This window comes from Diceros bicornis, chromosome 16 (assembly GCF_020826845.1).
Source record: "Diceros bicornis minor isolate mBicDic1 chromosome 16, mDicBic1.mat.cur, whole genome shotgun sequence".
NCBI lineage: Eukaryota > Metazoa > Chordata > Mammalia > Perissodactyla > Rhinocerotidae > Diceros > Diceros bicornis.
In genome coordinates this window covers 8,461,852-8,482,857 of record NC_080755.1, presented here as the reverse complement: position 1 = coordinate 8,482,857, position 21,006 = coordinate 8,461,852, and the positions used below count along the sequence as shown (strand labels likewise).

The following is a 21,006-nucleotide window of genomic DNA, read 5'->3' as shown; positions in this document are numbered from 1 at the left end:
TTACCTAATAGCGGAGTAAAGCATACGTTAGCTGAGTCTGAGGTGAGCAAAGGGTATTTAGAAGAGCTAAGTCATTGAGCTCTATTGCCTGCATGCTGTCCATTTTCCAGCCTTCTGAGCATCTGGAGCAGCACTGTTGGCTTGAAATGTGCAGCCAGCAACACATCCCTTCCACTCCAGCTGAAGGACCCTCAGCATCTGTGACTGCAACCAAGCCCCCATCCACCCCAACCCCGCTACAGACAGGCTCAGACAGAAAACGGGTGCTGCCCGTTTGTGGATCCCATCGATTTACAGTAGTGACTAGTCCTGAGGCAGGCACGGGCTGTGTTAAAAAATTTATTCAATAAACAATTCCTCTCACATCCCAGGTCTGCTGGGTGTTTCCGTGGGACAGATTCCTCCCTCCTTTGTGCCACAGCTTTGGTTTTAGTATGAGGCAGCTTAGAGCCAGGAAGGGGGAAACTGCTTCTGCCCAGAGTGTCTGAGGGTCTGCAGACGCAGTGAGATGCCCTGGGTTGTTATCACCCCTACTGCTGATGGAGAGTCTACCAGAGGTGAGTCACATGGCTTGGGCGAGGGCAGGGCCAGCGGGGACAGAAGAAAGAATTGTGATGCCACCCTGAACCTGCATAAATTTTCCCTCTATTCTCCGAGTCTAGCTTCCCAGGAAGTCTGTACAGAGGGCTGTGTGCTCCGAGGCAGGGCATGGCAGGCTCTCTTGTCCCTGGTAGGACTCACGTTCTCTGAGATGTGAAGATGTCCACCAGCCTTCTGTGTCCCCATGGCCAGTTTCAACAAAAAACTTACAACAAAAAGCTACTTTGTGCTCCAAGAAAATTGATTTTGACCCAATGAAACTGAATTCCTAAGCACAAAGGTGAAACTGGCCCAGATCTTCCTGGTTGTCGTGGGAGCCGGCATGTGCTGGGAACGCAGGTACCTGCCTACATGGCGTATTCTGGCCTCCCCCCAGTTTGGCAGTCACGTGGCTGGCTTTTCCTTCCCTGGCGAAAGGTGAAAGATGACACGAGTGGAGCCATATTAAAATAGAGCCAGAGCAACCATTTCAGAGGAATTGCCTTGCAGTCTTGTTTTTTTTTAATCTTCCAAGCTGGACCAAACCACCAACATTCCAAGAAGTCAGTGAGGACAAGGATATCCGCTCTGTAAGGACTGATGTAACTGGACTTTGCTGATGACCAAATCGCTAACAAATCAATGAAGGACAAGTCTAGCCTTCTGCCTGATGATCGAATCTCAGGCCAATCTGTGAAGTACAAACCTGGCCTTACCTCATCTAGCACCAGTGAACTCTTCTTTATATACAACTCACCTCATCCTCCCTTTTTTCTATAAAAACCCTGAGCCCCTCTCCTCTAATCAGAATACATTTGGGGTTTCTACCTGTATCTGTATCTCCCGAATTGCAATTCTAATCGCCCAAAGAAATATCTGCTCTTTAAATTGTAGTGATTTTTCCTTGCTTGACAAAGGGTAGGAACAAATCGGACCCTAAATGGGCCAACAGTCCAGTCCCATCGCGGAGCTGTGAGTGCGTGCACAGGCACAGCTGCCTTCCTGCGCGACCCGTGGGGCCTCATCTCCTCTGCAGAGCGATCCCGCTACCTTCAGAGAAGCAGCTTCTTGACCCCACTTCTTTGGCCTGGAATTCCCCATTTGTGGTTATTTAAAATTTACTATAAATAGATGATGGATATGACTGAATTTCTCAAGGAAAGTCTCTTTAGAAAGGCCTTCCCCTCCCCTGCTCCCCAGCCTTGCACGTGCGACCCCAATGCAGCCAAGCCCAGAGATCCAAGCAGTGTCTCACACTCCAGGGGGCTGGGCAGAGTTCTGGAGGGGACAGCCCTTTAGGTGACCTCGGGCCATTCCACCTACAGCTCTGCTCTGGGCCACACTCCCCGGACCTGTGCTCAAGTGCCACCTCAGCAACGTGGGCTTCTGTGGTCTGGGGTCCAGGGATCCTGAGTTCCCTCGTTTATACCCGTTGGTCTTCTGGCTCTCCATCCCTGTGGACAGCTGCATGGCCCTGGGTGAACCTGAAGCTTGTACTATTTGGAAGAGCCTTCTTTAAGAAAAATACGAATACAACATTAGGTTTAAGTGCATATTTATTTTGAAGGAGAAAGAAATCACAGCACTCTAAAATTTTAAAAAGCTGATAAACATCACAAAATCCATAAAATAATATTTTTAATTAACTTACTCTCCTTTTAATAATTTTTTAGTACTTTTCTTATAATTTTATAATACTTAATTTCCCTAATACTCTTGGGTTTCATACTCTTTGATCTTCTCCTTATATGACAATGGCTTTATATCATTTTTCCGTAAAGAGAATAGTTCAGTCTTTTCTGTAACATGATCGATCAAAATTTGTTTTCTATTATAGATAATTTAGGAAAGTTTCTTTAGTGCTAACAGCTCATTATTGGTAATGCTGTATATCAAATTTTTGTCAAATTTGGGGGGCCTCCATTGTGTTTCTTTTATATGTTAATTGAAAGATTTGAGGACATTTCAAGTTTTCATAAATACACTTTCAATTAACAACACTCATTAACCAGTTTGTAACTGATGTTCTCACTGCAATGGTGTACTGCAAATTTTACCGAGAATGTCAGTGTTTGATAAGTCAGCAAGAAATCCACGTCTTTTCCCAGCGTGTTAATACACTTCCCTTCTCTTCATTCACGCCACTTCTTAGTCAACTTCTCCCCTGCTTCCCTCATTCCTGTAACGGTGTTGTTCCTGACAGCCTACTCCATACACCTCCTACACACAAATCTCCATCTCAGGGTTGGTTTCTGGAGAACCAACCTGTGCTGTGTTGAATAGTGTCCCCTCAAAATTCGTGTCCACCTGGAACATCAGAATGGGACCTTGTTTGGAAATGGGGTCTTTGCAGATGTGATTAGTTAAGATGAGGTCATAATGGAGTAGAGTGGGCCCTAATCTAACAGCTGGTGTCCCTATAAAAGAGGGGAGGAAGCACAGAGACACAGAGACCAAGCTATGTAAAGATGAGGCAGAGACTGCAGTGATGCAGCCACAAGCCGAGGAGCACCATGGATCGCCAGGAGCCACTAGGAGCTGGGAAGGAGCAAGGAAGGTTTCTTCCCTGGAGACTTCAGAGAGAGTGCAGCCCTGCTGACACCTTGATCTCGGATGTCTAGTCTTCAGAACTGTGAGAAAATAAATTTCTGTTGCTTGGAGCCACCCAGTTTGTGGCACTTTGTCATAGTAGCCCTAGGAAATTAGGAAACAGTCCCCTTAGCTGGAGCCTATAATTGTCCTGGCCAGCCACTTCACAGAATGCGTTTGTGATGGGGAAGAGAGGTCGGAATGGAAAGAGACTGTCTTACCCAATTGTCTTTAAAATATCTCACATTTGAATGTTTTACAAAAACTTCTACGATCACCTTGTTGAGGACTCTCCCCTAGTCCTGGAAGGCCCTAAAACATAAGCTGCCTTGGGAACCAAGCACCCTTCTCTAACGACGTCTATGTAAGGTTCAGATCACAGGTCAGGCAGTGGGGTTGTCAGGACTCACATGACCATTCTTCAGATGTAATCCTCCACAGACACAGACACTAAGAGTGAATGAGTGAATGAATGAATGAATGAATGAAAAGATAGTTTGGATGTAAAACGTAATCCCTATTCCTAAGTAGCTGACAGTCCAGAAGAGTCTGACTGTACCATGCAGCAGAATTAGGTAAAGCTAGTGCACATAAGCAAATGCTCTAGGAGCTCAGGGGAGGAAGGGGCAGCTGTGGGAAGCAGATGCTGGAGGCTTCGTGGAAGAGGTGGCAGAAGACCAAGACCTTAAAAGATCAGAAAGTTTTAATCAAAGGCATTGAGACTTTTCCTCTAGCCTAACCCAGAGCAGAGTGTTTCCAACACCCTAGCAGGCCGAGTCACCGCTCGGGAGACCTGTCACTCTGCAGAAGGAGCCTGGAGCCCCTTTTTGAGCAACGGACTTTATATAGCAGGATGTTGAGAAGCTTGGCATGATGCCTAATACCAATCTTAATTTCCCTGAGCAGGGTTTACAGGTGCAGTAAGCGTATACACAACCTAAGAAATGGAATTTTATACTTGTGAAAGGGGAGGAAAAATAAACTAAAGCCAACCGGAGGAAAGAGGGCATTAGGTAACTTTTCCATAAATCCCAAGTCTTCGACATTGAGGACCTTGACGCGCACCTGGTCCCAGCCCCTGTTTTCACAGAAGAGAAGGAAACCCAGGGTCCAGCGGCCTGCCCACAGTCACAGCTGTGGTCCAGGCACGCTGCTCCGCGGCCGGGCCACCGTGGTTTTCCTGCCACACCAGGCTAATCCTGCAGCACTAAGTGATTGCTTTCACTGCTATAGATGAACCAGAGGAGAAATAATACATTTTGAGCTTAATTTACTCCTGCATGAAATAGCTTTAAAGGTGATGTGGGAAGCTAGATCTCCACAGTTAAGCAACGTGGCAGCTGAATCCACACCAGAACCTTTTTTAAAAAATAAGGTAGAAAACCAATCAGTTTTACTTCAAGCCAGTGTATTTGAAGTAGTCTCATTTAGAACAATTATTTTGGCACCCTAAAAACACAGTTCAAATGCTCTATTAATTTCACTGATTGAGCTGAAATCTAAATATTTTCACTAAATTATGCAGTCATTTGACTAAACTAAACTTTGTTTTTTTGACATCAGGACTGCTCCACTTCGCTGCTGGGCTGGGACAAGGGGGAGCTGGGGTGGGGATGGGGTAACATCTACAACTGCACCAGCAGAATGCCGAAACAACTGAGATGGAGAAAATGAGAGAAAGACAGGCTCCATGGCAGTGGGTCTTTATCTACTAAGATCGGCTGCTCTCGCCTTATGTGCCCATCACTGGCATATATTTGCCTTTTTCTTAAGCAAGTGACACATGGGGAAGAGAGAGATTGACGGAGAGGAAATATGGAGCTACGGTGAGAAGGGGGCAGCATCAGAGGTAATGCTTACTCTGGATTTTAGTGGCTCATTTTTCGCGGCCCCTTTTGAGCAATTAAAAAAAGCTCTATTTCTAGAAAAACAGCTAATTAAACTGTGTTCATATAGGTTTCAGACATGTGATCAGATCTAAAGTGGAAAAATTTACTCTTAAGACTTACCTGAAAGATGAGAATTGCAGAGTTTCTTCATGAGATAGCCCAATTACAAAGCTTTACGCCAGGAGAATTAAAAGACATTTTCCCAGGTTGGTTCTACCCATCTATTTGGTGAGATCCACCTTCTCATGAAGAGGCCAGGACAAGTGAACAGAAAAGGAAAAAAAGTCAGATATCAAAGGGCAATCATGTCGAGAGGCTCAAAAATACTTAGGAGATCACAAACGTGTGTTGCGTCTAAAATACAGAGCAGCTGCACTAACACAAGAGGGAGCCGCAAAGACCAGGAAAGCCCATTTCTAAGGCAGGAAGTCCATTTCTAACACAGCACCCTTCTTCTGTCAATGGCGGGGTCCCAAGTGCGGGCTCGAGGGGCACATTTTCTAGATTACAAGCCCTACTGATGCTGAATTCTAACTCGCTTGCATCCGTCAGAAGCCTGACGCCAAAGTAGGGAGACCAGTTACCCCACTTGCCCAAGACTGTCAGGGTGCCAGAACAGTCCCAGGTCTTGGGTAACCTCTCAGACCCTGGCAAATCCACATGGTTGGCCACCCTAATGTTTCAGATAATTTCAACAGTATTTATTGTTGCTCTCTACCTTTATTTTCCTTTGTCAAGTTGATTGTTAAACTCTTCTCCAATGATATACAAAATTAAATGTGTAAATCCAATAAGAACAGTCTTAAATTACTCCAGCTGCTGAATCAAAGTGCGATTTGCTTTATACTGAAGATTATGGTGTTAATGGAACTCTGCCGCAGGCCTTACTGTGTCTTCACCCAAGAAAATCAGTGAGGCGTCTTGACACCAAATCCTGAGGGAGCCTTCTCATGTCTGGAGATGTGGATCAAAGTGAGTCAAAGTTTTTTTCTAAAACAATAACCAAGCAATAAGTAATGAGTTGAGTAACAGAAAGGGTCCTTGTGCCTTAGTCTCCCAATCTCCAGCAGTAATGGTATCTACTTCATAAAATTGTTCTGAGGGTTAAAGGAGGAAGTAACTGTAAAACACTTAAAACAGTGCCCTGCACAGAGGAAGGGCTAAGTTAGTGTCTGTAGCATAAATAAATCAACTACAACTGCACTGTTAACCTCTGTTCCTGTCGTCTTCAGACATAGGCGATGAGCAGAGGTCTACACATATGTACATACACATACATGCACACACACACATACATGCACACAGGCTCGTGTGCGGAAAATGTCTACAGGAATGAACATAAGGAGATTTGAGGAAATGTTTATGTAAGGCCAAGATTTAAATCAAAGACAAATGAGGTTCATTCTTCTCTTTATCAAAGATTTCTTTAAAAGATGCAGGTTCCTCCATTAATGGAGCTTTGGGTTTGTAAACATTTGGTGTTCACTCGACTTTCAGGACGAAGTGTAGGTATCGTGTAAAGAGAGGTGCACCGAGAGCATTTCTTCTGAGCTCTGCCCTCCGCCGCTCCACTGCCCTAAGAACGTTGAGGAACCTGCACACTTTCCTTTGTTCATCCATGATTGGGTGTTCACACTCTTTTATTTAGAAGAGTTTTCTAGACCATGTGGGGGTTCACGATTTAGGAGGGGAGATGATAGGAGCACCTAAAGATGCTAAAGCACAGGAGAGACAGAAGTCACTGACAAGTGGGTCCCACTCCCCGTGTCCCTGGGTCCTCCCTCCACGCCTGGCCCACAGTACATGGAGTGATGGACGAGGGCCCAGGGAGGGCGCCTGGGGAACATGGGAGGAGGAGGAGCGGGAGGGCACCTGGAGGGAGGAGCATTTGACCCAGATCTTCCGGGTCAGGAGGGCTTGAATGTATGGAGATGGAGGGGAGAGGAAGGGAGTGGCCTGAAGGCACAGCAGAGGGCAAAAGGAGAGGGGAACCAGCAGCCGGATCAGCACAAGTGGTGTAGTGTAAAGAAACACGGTGGAAACCAGAGCAGGAGATTAACTTGGGGCCCGTTGTGGACAGCCACGTCCCCATGGACAGCCATGTGCCCCCAGCCAGAAGGCCAGATTTTAACACCTTGTCTGGTTCCTAAAACCTTCTCAATACACATTGGCTATTCTGATAGTGACCTGATGAACATGATGATTTTCATAACAGCAGTGTGATAATGATCAAGATTTGATAAATGGGGGGCCACCCCATGGCGTAGTGGTTAAGTTCGAGTGCTCGGCTCAGGTGGCCTGGGGTTCGCAGGTTTGGATCCCAGGTGCGGACCTATGCACTGTTTATCAAGCCATGCTGTGGCTGCATACTACATATAAAGTAGAGGAAGATGGGCACGGATGTTAGCCCAGGGCTAATTTCCTCAAAAAAAAAAAGATTTGATAAATGGGACAAGGAAAGATTGGAACAACCACACTCGGATGGAGGAAATAAGCAGGTCTGAGAAGAGATAGGAGGAAGTGAGATTGGTCCTCAGGAGAGTCTCGTCAGTGGGATAACAGACGACTGAGGATGAAGTTTTGGAGAAAAGTCATAGCTGAAGATGAAGATTTTAAAAGTCACCAACCTGGAGGTGAACATTAAAGCCAGGAAACTGAGGTTACAGAAGATAGAGAGAAACAGAGCCTGAAGCTAGGAACTCATGGGAGGGAAGTCAGGTCAGGGCCCCTGGAACTGTGTCCAGATCCCTGATGACAATCACTTCAATTCCTGTCCCTCCAGTGCAGGTACAGGGGCACCTGGGTAATGAATCTCACACCTCTCTGACCCCATTTCCCATCCCCCAACCAGCGTGTACCCGCGGGGGCCGGGTGACGGACAGCAGAGGCCTCCCTAGGGGTTGCCCTGCCAGCACCTCTGGGCAGAGAGGGGCTGGAAGCAGGGCTGCCATTGGTGAAAATACATGAAAGAAGCTGCCACCCAGTGCCCAGCCCAGTCCTCTCCAGGACCACCCCTGAGAGAGGATCAACCCCCTACGTGGAAAAGGGGACGGTGGGAAAGCAGGAGAGCCTGGCACGGGGCTGCAGGTGTCTTACCCATCCCACTCCAGCTGGATGAGATGGAGGGTACAAGAGTCCAGTGGACCCTGGGCCTGGTCTTGTGTGCTTGTCCTGACCCCTGGCCTTGGGAGCTTTGCCACAAAGGCAAGATCATTATGAGAAGTTTAGGGGCAGAGCAAGTGCCTAAGGGCAGCCTCCAGTCTCCTGGGGGTGTCAGAAAGGGGCCCCAGGCAGGGAAGCTGGTTATCCTGAAGCAGGGCCAGAGGTGAGGGCTGGGAACCACATGGAGTGACCCGGGACCCTGACTTCAGGGGCCGGGGGGGGAGGGGGATCCTGGAGGGCTCGGTGGAGGCTGCAGGGCAAAGGGCAGGTAGATACCTGAAGCCACGCCAGGCGAATCAGCCCCTCGGGAGTTCGGCAGTGAGCCGAGGACATGCCCTAGGACAGCGGGAAAAAGTTATATCTGGAGCAGCATACATTGGGCTAAAGAAAACATTTTATTAAAATTGATTCACCTGTTTTTTTTTACTTTTTAATACGACTACTAGAACACTGAAAATTACGTATGTGATGCACATTGCATTTTTTATCAGTGCTGGTCTAGACTGTTTTCTTCATCAGACTGAATGGGGTAGCAAAGTTAGAGTTACTGCACATTCTATAAACTACAGAGCCTCAGCGCTGCGCCCTGAAAGTGAGGTCTGTGGAGTTCACAATCACCACGTGCGTTATTCAACTTGCCCGGCAAAGCCTGTCCACACCCAAGCCCAGGCTGACTTGGTTCCTGAAAGCAATTGGCACGAATGAGCCTGGAGACGTGGACTACCCTGGTAAACCATATGAAGAAGTCGAGTTTTTTCCAAGTGCAAGGAGGGGCTATCAAAAGGCTTTAAGGAAGAGCAGGGCGTGATTTCACTTGTATTTCCAGAAACCTGTTCTTGCTGCTGAGTAGAAAAATGGATTGGCATGGGAACCGGGAGGCCATTGCGTTTGTAGAGGTAAAAGATGGTAGCAGTCCCGGTGCTGTGCTGGTAAAATGTTTAACATCAGCTCTTTGGAGAAAAGAAAAAAGAAAAAAACCCTGATTGGTAGACTTTGTCAGTTTCCACGGTGGAAATACTCCCCCAGCGCTGATTTCAAGCTCTCAAGGTGGAGTTAGGAAGAGGTACTCATCATCAGCTCTCCGGAGCGAGAACGAGCTGTCTCCAGCACACCACAGCCTGGGCTAGGCAGGAGCCATGAAAGTGGAAGGGATGGACAGATGGATTTTGAAGACAGAGTTGACAGGACTTGCTAATGGACTGGACATGGGAAAGGAAGGGATCAAGGAGAATCCCTCCAGTTGTGACACCAGTGACTGGACACAGCTATTTGCTAAATGGGACAGTGGAGGTGGGGACTCCAGGTTTGTCTTAGAACATGATGGGTTTGAGGCATCGAAATGAGAGGGATCAAGCAGATGTAAAAGACTAGAACTCAGAAGAAAGGTCGGGCCTGAGACCTAGATTCAGGAATCCTCAGAAATACAAGGTCTTTTAATCCACAGGAAAAGATGTGCTCACAGTGAAAGAAAAGAAAGAGAAGGGAGGAGGTGGCCTTCCACAGAGAGAAGGGGCGAGGAGAGGGTGAGGGGTCTGGCGTCCTCCTCTGCACCTGCGCCCTCTGGAAGGGACAGCGGACGCCACCTCCCCGTGAGACGCGACCCTGATCGGGCCCATCCAGCTCCCTCGGGGAGGCTCAGTTCCTTCTTTCTCGCTATGGAAATGCAGTTACTCTCTGGGCCCAAGGCCAGCGTACGCTGGCGGGCCCTCAGTGTGTACAGATGCTTGGCCCAAGTGTGGAAAGAGGGCAACATTTCAGCCCAGGGAATGCCAAGCTGGGAACAGCAGAAAAAAATAAGATTCCTGGGCAGAGGACGGACCTGCAGAGTCAGCCCAGAGTCAGATCTCAGATCTGCACTCCTGCCACGCTCATCTGGGGTCAACACCAGATGTTTCTTTGTCATCTGTTCCTTTGAGGGCTAGATGTTTTCCTTTGGAAATTAGGAATTTGAAATGTAAAACTAAAAGCGCAGTCTTAGACTCTCCATAAACTTTCTGGATCCTGCTTCCCTGTACCTGCCAAACCACCACCCAAGCGCCACCACACCAATTGATCTGGAGCTGTCGAGGTTTGACTCGTGGTCCATGCCCTCCCCAAACTGCCCTCTCATCCCACTACTTCAGCTCCCTGAAATATGCCAGGCATCGTGCTAAATGTTTTGCATATATTACCTCCCTCAGCCCTGCCAACCACTCTTGAATGTGGGGACTCATAAGAGCTCCATTTACAGATGAGGAAACTGAGGCCCAGAGAGGTTGAGTTACATGCCCAATGGAGCTGGGATCTGACCCCCAGTAGAGTGGTCCAGGGTCTCTCTAGTAACCACCGTGCTATACTGCCTGTTGAGGGTGTATCTGTCTCATTCCCTTCTGGGCTTCTAAGCTCCTTGAAGTGTGGACTCTGTCATCCCCTCTTTAATTTTAGCACATCCTTACCACAACCATCCAAAGTAGGAAGTATTACCAGTGAGGAAGTTGAGGCTCGGAAGGGTTTAGTAACTATTCCAAGATCATACAGCTCTACGTGACAAATTTTTAATTTAAATACTCATATCTTTAATTTTGAAGCCTGTGCTTTTAACCACAGCAACAGAAATAGACTTTTACCTTATGAATCTAGAGGGCAGAGCTAGGACGTATGAGTTGAAGAAACAGCAGAGCAAATGCCATTTCTGCATAACAGTTTGGCAGAGAGAAGAGTGTCAAGGACCCAGAAGCACAAGAATTGGGTTTGAACTTCTGCTTCAGTAGGTTGATGATCTAGGGCAAATCGCTTAACTTTTTTGAACCCCCTTTGCCCTAACTATAAAATGTCCTCCTACCCCTCAGGATTGTTAGACATTAAAACACAAATGCAGACTTTCGTGACTGTAAGGTGCTGTATTCTTGCTGTTGTGTTTGTCAGTGATAAGGAGAAGCCTTTCCTCCCCAGGGCTGTGAGATTATGAAATGGCTGTTTCACTCTGGTGAAGCTTGTTGCTGGGGGCTTCTCTAGATGGGCTCCAGCTCAGTGTTGTTCTCCAGACGGGAAGCCCAAGCTCAGAAATACATCGGGGTGGCCTTCCCGGGCTGCGGCTGGGTAGGAGGACCTGGGGATAATCTTGCACACCACAGCTGTGTCTTTGAGGGCCCTGGTCTGCAGGACGTGGATGGGGTTCTACGAGAGAAGGCCATTAGGGTCAAATGCGTCAGGGAAATGCTGAGTTCCACAATATGCAACTATTTTCTTGTCTGGAACTCCTCAGAATGTTTAATAGGCTATAGTGCACTGTGAAGTTCCAGAAAATGTTACGTCGAGTTTCTTAAACATTTTGAGCTGTTTTCTTGGAACTGTTTATTAAAGAAGCATCTCATGAGAGAAATGGCCTGTGACACACCCTGGGAAATGCTACATGCTGGAAAGGTTTAAGAAACAAGTAGTCAAGATGGAAAAAGTATTGGGTGGGCCCTCGATTCCACAGCAGGCTCCCATTCCCACCAGCATACTGCGTAGAGCTTCAAGGTCCCTCCTGGAGATATTTATCTCACTTGAAGCAGGCCTCTCTCTCTCTCTGCTAATAGGTAAGGTACCAGTGTTACTTGTTGAAGCCACTTAGAGAACCCCCTGCACAGGAAGTGTGTGGGTGGTGGGTATTCTGAAGCCACTCCCACAGTATCTCACTGAGGAGTGTCTGCACTTCCCGGCTCCCCAACCACCCCGCCAGATGCTTTCCGTGTGCCTGAGTCCCTGTGTTCTCTGTTGGGGAAGAGGGCATTTCTATCAGAAACCTTTACACGTCTCTGGGTTGCTAAACTAGGAAACCTTCTTCTAATCCAATAATTCAGTCTGAAAGGAAACAGAGAAAGAGCCAAGGACTTTGTATTTAGGAAACTTTGTGAATTCGCAGGAGAGAATATATCCAGTGAGGTAAGACAGACAAAGCACCAGGCATATGTCAGACTCAGGGTCAGAGAGAAGGGCCAGATGAAGGGCTTCAGGAAGAGCTGGCTCCAGAGCGTCAGAAATGACACTCTGAATCTGCTCTCTCTGTAGCTGTCCCTGCACAGCGAGCCACGCTGTCACCCCACAGATCACCAGGGCTGGTCAGCAGACGCCCCACCTGCACTGGATCCACTAAGGTGGGGTTCTGTGGCATGGGGCCAAAGCAGCTCAGCTGCGCTTCAAAAGGACGACCCGGACCAGCACTGTCTGAGAGAACTTTCTGCAGTGATGGAAAGCTCTACGTGTGCACTGCCCAGCACGGTAGCCACGAGACACATGGGGCTATAGTGCATTTGAGATGTGATGTGTGACCAAAGAAATTAAGTTTTATTTTATTTTAATTAATTTAAATTTAAAAGCTACATGTGGCTATCGTGTAGGAGAGCATGGCCCAGAGCCGTGCGCTGTTGTTCTGACATCACACAGCGTTTAGATGGCAGGGCAGGGGCACACTGTGTTCTCAAAGCTGTCTTGGTTTCCAACAAGGACAACACCCCAACCCTGGGTGGGGCACCTGCGTGCGTGTGAGGACACTGTAGGTTTGTCACAATGCTTGGGGACATACTAGCATTTACTGGGCAGGAGCCGTGGAGGCTAAATGACCAGCCACAGGACTAGCAGGCTTACATGAAGAATTCCCCAAAGCGCTGCCAGCAGCCCGGGACGGAGCCTCAGCAAAGGCCCAGGCCGGTCCTTGTCCACTACATAATCTTAAGTTACGGTTGTGGCCCGGAGAGTAACAACAGGTAAACACAACCAAGAGTTTGCACAGAGTGCATGTGTGTGTGTGCATGCACGCCTACGTGCATGATTCCGAGAGACAGACAGACACCATGGCTGCAGGTTTTCATCCAATTGGTGAGTTTCAACCCTGCTCACCCATCCTACAGCTTGTCCGCAGTCTCCATCAACGTTAACTTGGGAGCTGGTCTGTGTAAAGCCGCGCCTGCCCAGGCAGCAGACCCAGGATCCCCAGCAGCTGTCTCCCACCAGGCAACCTCTAGGCTTGCTCTGCAGCACCACCTGGCGGCTGTAAAAATTCTGACACTGGGGCCCTGAAGAAGCTGCCTCGCCTTGATATACCTGAAGCATTATGCCAAAAAAGGAGAAGAGGAACAAACAGCAAATAAAGGTGGTTCCATTCCAAAAATGTTTTCTGGTGGAAAACGGCCTCAGGTGGTCTTCGGAACTCTATTCCAAGCTGAGACCTGGGGCAGGTAACCCGCATGGCGCTCCCAGCCTCCAGTCGCCCCGGGAAAGCCGGACAAGGCCCACTGGTTCCCCAGCTTCCTGTCTCCACGTGGGCTGGTGGCTTCCTCGCCTTGCTCCGTGGCCTTCCTCACTCTCTGCCTTTCCATCCACCCTCTGAGTTCCCAATCTCACGTGGCTCCTTCCAGATGGGCTTGCCGCGCTCCCTGTCTGCCTGGCTCCCTTCATCTCATCTCTGAGTCGCGGCTACGGCTCCTGGGCGGGTTATCAGACGGTTTGAGTGCACCTAGGTGGCGGGTGGGGGGACATTTCCGGAGGGCACCCCAGGGAGCCCGAGGCGCCATCACCAAGCCAACGTGCTCTGCCTTGAGAAAGCGAGGGAGAAAGGCAACACAGAGGACAAGGAAGGCCGTGGACACAACTCACAGCTCAATTCACAGCTGCTGAGAGAAGGGCTCGGGCCCGCTGTAAACAGAGCAGCTCACTTTCAGCAGCCTTCCCGGTGCATTTCTGTTGGGCCCACGGCTGTGCGACTGCAGACGGCGAGGCCGGGTGTAGTCTCCCCTCCGCCCCCTCCCCCAGGGGCGCCTCTTGGCTGAATGATTCAAGGAAGCTGGATTATGAGAAGGGATCAATATTAGCATGAGAAACGCCGTTTGCGTTTATTTACTCGCGCAGCGAAGAGCCTGAAAGGCCGCGGCCCACTCCTGCTAATGACCGTGAGGGCGTCAGGACCCTAAGGATCCATCTTCCCCTCCTTTTTTGCACAGGCCAGAACCAAGATGCCCAGGGCCCCTGGGGAACTCCTCCAGGGAGAATAGCAGCCAGGGTGGGGTACCAGGGACTCCCAGGTGCACATCCCCACGTGAAAGCTGCGTGCCGGCAGGGGAACCACACCTGATCGGAGCCCCCCACCCCCACCCCACCCCGGGTCTGGCTCAGATGACTTGGCCGGGCCACACTCAAAGGCGCGTGCGCCTGCGGTCGTCCTGAATTTCTCAATCATTTTATCTTTGGATTTGTGTTCTGTAAGCAAAGTCTGATGGGACAGTGGAGGATGTGCCAGGGGCTCGGAGCCTCGGCTCTTACAGGGCCCACCCCGCATCTCCCCAGGACGGGGTCTTGGCAGCCGGCTCCCACACCTACCCACCGACCTGCAGCTGCCCTCTGCCCCATGGTGACCTGAGCGTGGGAAGGGCTGTGTCAGGCATGCGCCCCTGTGCCAAGTTGCAAGGCAGGGCCCAAGCCCCCAGGAGAGTTTGCTCCTGAAGGACGGACATTGAATAGCAAATGCAAACACCATGACAGGCAGAGAGAGATGCGCAGAGGAGAGGAACAAGCCTTTTTTTTTCCAATTTTTGAACAAAGGGCCCTGCATTTTCATTTTGTACTGGGCCCTGAAAATCATGCAGCCAGCCCTGGCTGGGGAGCACCTTCAAACTCTGGACTCACTGCTGGCCAGAGCTGGGGATGAGTCATGAGGACCAGGATGGGATCTCTGGCAGCTGCGTGGGAACGCTTGGCAGTCCTGAAATTCTAGGTCATTTGGGGAAGGGCGTCTGTGTCTATCCTGGACCAGGATGCTCTGCAGCTTAGAGATGACGTACAACTTCCTCCAGGTGCCCAGGTCAGTCTGACTTCCACTAGGTCATCCTGTCCCTATCCTGTTCCTATCCTGATTTGAATTTGCAGTGACCATCAGAGCAGTCTGTGCCCATGCATTTTCCATCTCTTCTGCGGCTGTCTGCAGGCACACAGCTGATGCAAGAGGACACAGGAAACGGGGGGCAGGGCTAGAGTCTGCCGGACAATGGTGAGCTCCTGCCAGGGCTTGAGCTCGCTGTTCCTCGTAGCCACACAACAATGTCTTAATCCGTGTTCCCGGACAGACAAGGAGTGATGGTGTAAGGAGTCTCTGTGTCTCAGGGGCAGTCAGGTCTTAATAAATCATATCCCATTCATCTGCTCTTCTTGTGCCTTCTACTCTCTTCTCTGATAAAACAGATATATGAACTCACTGTTTTTGCCAAGAGAATCAGTAGGATTATGGCATTAGTTTACTTAAGCCAATGTTCAGCTCTGAAAATAAGGTCTGGATACCCTCTTAAACGTATCTGCAAGATGACAGGATCATCTGGCTTCCTGTGGGGTGTTCGTCTGTCTACATGCACACATACACCATGGATATGGACCTCAAGCAAAGCAGCTGATGTAGAAGTGGGGCTGGGCGGTCAAGGATAGGAAGGGGAAAACATTCTGAGACTGAGGAAGCCGGTGAAGATGTGGGAAATGCAACTCAGCTACAAAACCACTTTCAAAATCTAGGAATGTATCAAAACGTGTGCTGCTAATTCTGCAATGTTCTAAACATTGCAGTTTAATTGTGAGTTCACTCTGTATGCTTGACTTTAGCCTTGAAGTTAAAGATACTTCTCAGCATGGTTCTGTGAGGGCATCACTCTGCTCAGTGACATTTCTAAAGCATCCTTAATTAAAATCATATGCAATCAAATCCCAAGTAACATGTGCTAAAACCACAGTTAAAAGAAGGAGCTATTGGCAGCAGGATTGAACCTAACCACACTAAACAGGTGAAATACTAATTTTGAACAGAAATCTTCCAGAAAAGGAATTCTATAAGCTATTGATGCAATGAGTTACTGCCATGTTGATTGTTCTACTGGTCTTCAGCGTAGAGAATGTAAGCTGTAGAACATTCCACTTCTTGACCTGGAAAGCCCAAATTCTAGGAAGGGCTTAAGAAGTGCTTTCAGTGAAGAGGAAAGGCGAGCCTTCTGTGTACAAGTTCTAATATTTGAACAGGGTCATTCAAACCAATTTTGTTTCAGATTCCTTTTTCTCTCCCCATCACCACCCCTCCAATGTATCACCTCTGTGAAATCACAGCCAAATCGCATCTTAGCTTCAAGCAATAAACAACTTTATGGTTTGGCTCTGAAATTTAGAAAACTTGGAACCCAAGAATTACCCAAGATACCCTCGCTGGGCCCTGGGAGGCAGGTGGCTGAATGTATTTCCATGAGCTCATGTATTTCTCAGAGCATGTCATTAAGTCCCAACTGTGCCTTGGGCTAATATCTAGCAGGGTGTGTTCAGTCCCTCTAAATTAGGTATGGAGGGTGGGGGAAAACAAAGAATCCCCAAAAGTTAAAGAACATTTTCATGCACTTAGGAATGTTAGATCTATTTGATTTGAAAAGTGTTGGATTTCTATTGGTCAATAGAAATTAAGAATGACAAAGAGGGGCCACCCCGGTGGTGCAGCGGTTAAGTTCTCGCGCTCCACTTCAGCGGCCCAGGGTTTGCAGGTTCAGATCCCAGGTGCGCACCAACGAACTGCTTGTCAAGCCATGCCGCTGTGGCGTCCCATATGAAGTAGAGGAAGATGGGCACGGATGTTAGCCCAGGGCCAGTCTTCCTCAGCAAAAAAGAGGAGGATTGGCATCAAGAGGAGGATGTTAGCTCAGGGCTGGTCTTCCTCACACACACAAAAAAAAGAATGACAAAGAGCATGACTAGAGACCAGCCAATTCCAGTAAAAACGAACAAAATAACATTTGTTGAGTGCTTTTGTTCCTGTGTTTATTAATATTTATTCCATACCTACTATGTGCCAAGCACTGTTCCAGAAGATTCATTGGTGAGGAAGAGAATCAAGGTCCTTCTCTCCTGGAGGCCACAGTTTAATTTAATGAAGTTCACATTTCAGACAATACACACATAAATACATAGCATAATTCCAAGTACTGAGCAGTACTAGGAAGTAAAATAAGACAGGATAAAGAGAGCAAGCCATCTGGATAGTGAGAGCAAATCCACACTCTCTGGGAGGGAACCCTGATTTGCTTAGCTTGAGTCAGAAGCCTATTTTGGGATCAAACAACTGTGGCCAGGATGGTGGGGACACACTGTTTAAACATGACTGCTGGGGCCCAGCGGAGTTGAAAGGTAGTGCAGCTTCCCAAAGCAGGAGGGAGATGTTGGGCCATCAATACCCCACAGGGTCAGGGCCTCAGTCCTGGTCTGTAGGCAGGCAGATGGCCTCCAAGAGATCACCAAGCAGAGAAGGATCTAGACAAAAATCTGGAATGGGACGATGGGCAGTGATCCGGATGCAAATCCTGAAGGCTAAGGCCCATCAGTTACAGGCGTCTAAGTGTGAGGTGCCACATGCACAGAGATAGGACATTCCTCAGTGGTGACCAGGCCCTGATGAAGATAACATGAGGTCCTAGAGGAAATGACTTACACTCTAGTCTGAAATGCCTAAGTTCCCAAGAAAGTTTGGCTATCAAATTGGAACTCTTACCTGACCTTTTCTTTCACAAAGTTCATGATCTCATTCATCATCCTTACTAGTGTTTATTGAGTATCTACTATTCGCCAATAACTCTTTTAAGTGCTTTGCATCTGTGAACTCATTTAATCCTCAACACTGCTCTTCAGTGGGTGCTGTCATGCTCATGTTCTTAAACGAGGAAATGAGCTTGCCCAAGATGCTTGGCGAGGCAGAAGGAATCACGCAGGCAGAAGCCTGGCCCCCAACACTACACAACACTGCTGCAACCGGCTTCAATGAACTCTAATAGCAAAGTCATGCATGCTTTTTAAAAGACCAATTAAAATAGTTTACAACCAAATGTGCCTTACTCCAGGTTTATAGTCTTAAACGTGGAGAAAGTGAAAAATTTCTTGAATAGTTAGTAATAGTCAACTGATGTCCCAATCCTGGGACATTCTTTACATACTAAGATGCACCAGAGACCTTTTTCATTTTATGATGCCCCTTCTGGAAAGCTACTTCCCAGTCAGCCAAGCACTGCATTCCGATGCTTCAGATGGCATGTCTGTTTTAGAGGTACACCTCAGGGATAGTGCCGGTTCAGTTCCAGACCACCGCAATAAATACGCAGTGAATCAGGTCACACGAATTTTCTGTTCTGAGTACGTATAAAAGTTATGTTTACACTATGCTGTAGTCTATTACGTGTGCAATAGTATTATGTCTTAAAAAACGATGTCCATACCTTAATTAAAAATACTTTATTGCTAGGGGGCCAGCCTGGTGGTGTAGTGGTTAAGTGTGCGTGCTCTGCTTCAGTGGCCCAGGGTTCACAGGTTCGGATCCCGGGCGTCGACCTATACACCGCTCATCAAGCCACGCTGTGGTGGCGTCCCATATAAAGTAGAGGAAGATGGGCATGGATGTTAGCCCACAGCCAATCTTCCTCAGCAAAAAAAGAGGAGGATTGGCAATAGATGTTAGCTCAGGGCCAATCTTCCTCAAAAAAAAATTTTAAAAATAAATAAATAAAAATACGTTATTGCTAAAAAATGCTAACCATCCTCTGAGCCTTCAGTGAGTCGTAATGTTTTTGCTGGTGGAGGGTCTTGCCTGGTGGACAGGTCAGCAGCTGTCACCACACTTCATCTCCAAATCCTATGTCTTGCAATTTCCTCGGGCCCCACACCTGACCACTCTGAGCATGGGACATCCCCATCCTGGGCGTGCCTGCATCCCCACTGGCCTTGCTGATGCCGATGGTTCTGGAGCCCCCACAGGGTCCTGGCTGGCTCTTGCTCACACCACCCCCACCTGAGTCATCCACATTTTACAGATGAAGGAACTGGGGCATCCATAGGGGTGAGCAGCTCCAGATCACTTCCCCAAACTCGAGGCGCCTCCAGCCTCCAGGAGGCTGCTGTGTTCAAGTACCCAGGTAGCAGGTGAGCTGGGTCTGAGCAGCTGAGCAGAGGAAGTTCCCAGTGTTGGGACCACACAAGTGCACCCTGTGCCCTCTGACCTCTGCCCCTCAGTCCCCACCCAGTGCAGGAGACCTGGGGTCCCCAGCAGAAAAGAACCAAGTGTGACATGTTCCCTCTGCCTGTGGGAGGGCTGGCCCAGAGGTCCAGGTCCCACACAGTGTCCACCCCATGGCAGACCTTCACCAAATGTCCCTCCTCAAACCGCACCTCCTCCCAGTGTCTGACATGACATTTATCACATTAACACCAGCTCTGAGCCACTTCCCCTCAGCTCTGTTACCTGGACTCCACCACCCTCCCCACAGGCCCCTGAAACCAGCAGCCCTGGAAACAGCTCCGACACCGTCCCCCAGACCCAGCCTTCTGGATGCCTCTCCTCCCTTCAGGCCCGGCTGCTAGGAGCGCGTGTGCCTCCAGCACCGCCCTGGGCCACGGCTCCAGGCTCTCCACCTCCACCTCACCTGAGCCTCAGGCGGCCGCTCACTGGGGTCCGCACCTCACCTGAGCTCCAGCCACAGTCCCTGAGCTGAGGGTCATCACCCGGTAGGGGCGAGCCCGGAACCTCGGCCTCCTCCTCCCTCCCCGCCCCCAGCATCCAATTCATCCCCGATTCTCAGCTCTGCCTCTCGGAGGGGCCCCCTCCCTCCGCGTCCACGGACACCCTCCCGTCTCCCGCTCCGCCCCGCGCCCCCCTCCACCCCGCCCGGGAGCAGCAGAGCGCACCCCCGTCTCCCCCCATCCTGCGGGGCCTCCGCGGCTCCGAGCACGCAGCCCGCACCCCGGCGCCCCTCCAGTCTCTCCCCTGCGGCCCCCCCCCCCCAGGGACAGGGCCTGCGGCCCACCCCCGGCCTCTCTCCCCCCGCTCCCCGCACGTCTGCTCATCAAAGGCCCGCAGCAGACAGGAGCCCGCGGGGGAGAAGCGCCTGCTCCGCGCCGGAGTTCGGAGCCACAACGCCGGGGTCCAAGCCCACGTCCGCCACCAGCTGGCTGGGAGGTCCCGGGCGGAAGTGGTCTCGGCAGAAACCCGGGCGCGGACACCGCTCTGCTTCCCTTCCCGTCAGGACGGCGCCCCCTCAGCCGGCTTGAGTTTCGGAGGAGTCACCAGGGTGAGAAGTTGACGGGGCGGGCGGGCTGTGCTCAGTGTCCCCTCCCTGTGGTTCCCGACACCTTCTCAGAGCGGGGGGACCCCTGCCCCCTCAGGCTCTGCTCTCAGGGTCGGATTAGACGCCGGCCCTGTCGGGACGACCAGCTGGAGACCGTGAGGACTCGCGTGGCGGGGCGGTGACGTGACCCCGGGCTGCACATCACAGCCACCCGGGACGCTTCCGCCTTTCCACACAGTTATTCAGCCTCACGGCCATCGTGAGCTCGCCCACCTCTCGGGGAGGGACCCACATCCCACCCCAGCTCCATGTCCTCCTGGGGTGGGCGCGTGCGCGCACGTCACCCCGCGGCGTGAAAGCGTTGCCTGGAAGGCAAAAGCTTCAGGAGTCCCCGCATGTCTGGTGGAAGCTCTCCAGCTCCCGACCAGGCCTGCCGCTGGCTCCACCGCGCGGCCTGTGCTCCTGACGCCTCCCCCGCCCCCAGTCCGAGGCCCTGTCGTTAGCCTGGAGGAGCTGAGCCGGGACTGCCCTCGCTCAGGGCCTGGGTCTCCCCCAGAACTTGCTCATAATCTTGGTCATAATCTCCATTTTCCTTCAACCCCCCTCTGCCTCCCACCCACCCAAGGGGAAAGCATCATACTCTCCATTGTCCACCAAACCTCCATGCAGTGGCACTGTCATTTTCCATCAACCATTTCACCCTCCAA

At 50.0% G+C, this 21,006-nt stretch overlaps 1 protein-coding gene across 1 annotated transcript in view; it reads left to right on the top strand.

Annotated features, from left to right (window-relative positions):
• The window catches only part of PIEZO2 (piezo type mechanosensitive ion channel component 2), a 190,011-nt gene extending 169,246 nt beyond the window's left edge, over positions 1-20,765 (top strand). The window contains exons 34-36 of the mRNA XM_058556541.1: positions 19,789-20,302; positions 20,410-20,454; positions 20,538-20,765. Of these exons, the coding sequence (XP_058412524.1) occupies positions 19,789-20,302; positions 20,410-20,454; positions 20,538-20,765 (787 nt within the window). The remainder of the gene's footprint in view (positions 1-19,788; positions 20,303-20,409; positions 20,455-20,537) is intronic.
• Positions 20,766-21,006: the final 241 nt, after the last annotated feature.